A 2,950-nucleotide genomic window follows, 5' to 3' on the forward strand; every position below is an offset into this window, starting at 1 on the left:
GGCGTCAGGCCTGGGCAAGGGGCCGATCCTGCGATTGGAGGGTGATGGAGGTCAACACCTGAGGGCTCCCAGTATGTGAGAGGGGGCAGGCTGGGCTGAGGGACACTCCCCCCCACCCCCACCAAACCCAGTGCACGAATTTCGTGCACCGGGCCCCTAGTATCCTATAAAGAAACACTAGCAAAGGGCAAAAACTTACACACTAAAGTGCATTGCAGGACTGTTTACAAAAATAAAATATATAAATAATCTACAAAAAGGAATTAATGGTTCATAATTTATGCTACAGTTACCTTGTAATATGTACCCATTAAGAAACATGAAAAGGAACTATTTACATACTGACATGAACTCTCAAACATAAAGTAAAAAAAGTAATTCACGAAAAAAGTATAATTGCTGAAAAAAATTAAAGATCTAAATAAATGGAAAGACATCCCATATTCATGAACTGAAACTAAGATTGCAGTATTTCCCAAATCAATCTACAGATTCAACACAATCTTTATCAAAATTCTGCTTTTTAGCGGAAATAGACAAATTGATCCTAAAGAATTGCTACAGACTTCCAAAGAGCTAAAACAATCTTGAAAAAGAACAAAGTTGGAGAACTCATATTTTCTAATTTCAAAACATATGACAAAGCTACAGTAATGAAAACAGTATGGCATAAGGACAGCCATATAGATCAATGGACGAAAATTGAGAGTTCAGAATTAAACCCATTTACCTACGGTCAGCTGATTTTCAAAAGTATGCTGAGCTCATTCAATGGAAAAAGAATAGTCTTTTTAACAAATGGTGCTAGGACAACTGGATAACCACATGAAAAGAATGAAGTTGTACCCTTATCTCATGCCATATGAGGAGCGAGTGGTCAGTGGGTACATGAAAATGTCCTGGAACCAGATTGTGTTGGTGATCGTACAACACTGAGAATGTACTAAAAGTCAATCAATCACACTTTAAAATGGTTAAATAGTGAATTTTATGTTATGCAAAATTCACCTCAACAACAACATATATGCATATTTTTGTAAAAATGTTTTTAACCCCCCCCAAATTTTATATATACTTAAGTGTATATATGTGTTAATAAAAAAAATGATCAAGAAGGAAACACAGCAAACTGAAAAATAGATAACTACAAGGAGAGAATAAATCTGAAAAAGTCTTAATTTTTTTATTCTATAAACTTCTTCATTATTTGGATTTTTTAAACATTGGCAACCAGTCATAGTTTCATTATTTTTACAGTTACAAAAGTTAAAAAGCAAAATAATTGAAAAAACTCAAGAGAACAATTTTAAGCAGAAAGGAATTAATAACCATGGGAATTAAAAAGCACTGATTTTCTTATTTAGGTTGTGAAATCTTTTCCTAAAGATTTTAAACAACCTTTAAACTCATCTGCCCCGAAGAGCATAGGTGAAGTTAAGAGTTCTACTGGATGTTTACTGACAAAGAATGACAACTTCACTTATCAGCATGGAAAGATCCTTTAATATCAGAATATTTATGTTCCCTCTTATGGGTACATACCTGTCTGGCCGATCCACTAGCCTGCTTTACTTTTTCTGCTACTCCTCCTAAAAGCTGTACAAGTTTTGTCTGCTTCAAGAGTTCTTCTCTGAGTCCTTTTCCTCCTACTGAGAGGAGAGCACCCAAAACATGTTCATATCGGGTGCCAAACTGTGCATCATGTAGGGCATCCTTGAGGAGCCTAACAGAGCAAATATTTGTCAGCCACTTCTGAAAACTGGATGAACATCTCTCAAAAATCAATTCAACAGGTTCAATTTTAGTTATCTAGAAATTTATTTTAAGCCATATAAGTAAAAATTCATTCATTATCATAGAGCTCTAACATGCCAAATATCTTTATAATAAAGAGTTTGGTTTTTGTTGTTTTATTTCTAAGAACATAAACATTTAGCTTATTTATAATAATGCCTTTATAAAACATCTAGTATCCACAGTAAGTGATCTGGCCATACTATTTAGACTATCAGAGTATAAATACTAGGAGTGGAAATAAAGTACTAAAGAAAACGTAAATCTTACCAGTATAAATTGTGTGCAATCCGTATATTTCCCAATGCCCTGGACAGAAGGAAGCGTACTAATGAACTGTTCAAATAAATTTCATATTTCAAAGCCTACACATAAAAAAAATAAAAATTACTAGTGGTTAAACCCATACTACACTGTTAGGATAAAATTATCAAAAAAGAAATTATATAAAGTTTATTCTTGTTGATGAAAGATGATACTGATAAAAATGAAACATAAATTAACTTAGGCTAAATTAATAAAGTCAAGCAGAAAAGTATAGACCTGGGAATTACTTTCATTAGCTATATTTAAATGGCCAGGAAAGAAAAAGAGAAGAAAAGTTTAAGTCTAATTTGTTCTGAGAATCTAAAAAGTCAAACAATTAAAAATCCAGGTACAGCCAGGCCGGTGTGGTTCAGTGGACTGAAAACCATCTTATGCACGGGTTCAATTTCTGGTCAGGGAGCATGACCAGGTTGCAGGCTTGATTCCCAGTAGGGGGCATGCAGGAGGCAGCCAGTTGATGTTTCTTTCTCTCTTTCTTTCCTTAAAAATCAAAAACTTATTAAAAATATATCCAAATGGAGAAACTAAGATGGCGGCAGAGATAAACACCGGGAAATTAAGGCCGCTCACTACAATTGATTAATACCTCAGAGAAACAATACGGACTTCATCCAGAACCATAGGAAGCCTGGCTGACTGTAAACTCTACAACTAGAAGGAAGGAAACACACACTGAGACCCAGAGAAGCTGCAGGAGAGAAGCGCAGAGGTACGGGGCTCGCGCGCGGAAAGGGGCTGGCACCCGAGGACGCGGCGGTCTTTTTGAATCCGGAGGGAATCACAAGCTCCCGACGGCTCTGAACTCCGGTTCCGGGAAGTCTCTGGGGCA

At 36.1% G+C, this 2,950-nt stretch overlaps 1 protein-coding gene across 1 annotated transcript in view; it reads right to left on the reverse strand.

Moving 5' to 3' along the window:
• Window positions 1-2,950, reverse strand: part of PIK3C2A (phosphatidylinositol-4-phosphate 3-kinase catalytic subunit type 2 alpha) — a 95,567-nt gene that overhangs the window by 21,356 nt on the left and 71,261 nt on the right. The window contains exons 18-19 of the mRNA XM_006758350.2: window positions 2,065-2,159; window positions 1,543-1,723 (exon numbers count right to left, since the gene is read on the reverse strand). Of these exons, the coding sequence (XP_006758413.1) occupies window positions 1,543-1,723; window positions 2,065-2,159 (276 nt within the window). The remainder of the gene's footprint in view (window positions 1-1,542; window positions 1,724-2,064; window positions 2,160-2,950) is intronic.

Source organism: Myotis davidii, unplaced genomic scaffold, assembly GCF_000327345.1.
Source record: "Myotis davidii unplaced genomic scaffold, ASM32734v1 scaffold73, whole genome shotgun sequence".
NCBI classification, from domain to species: domain Eukaryota; kingdom Metazoa; phylum Chordata; class Mammalia; order Chiroptera; family Vespertilionidae; genus Myotis; species Myotis davidii.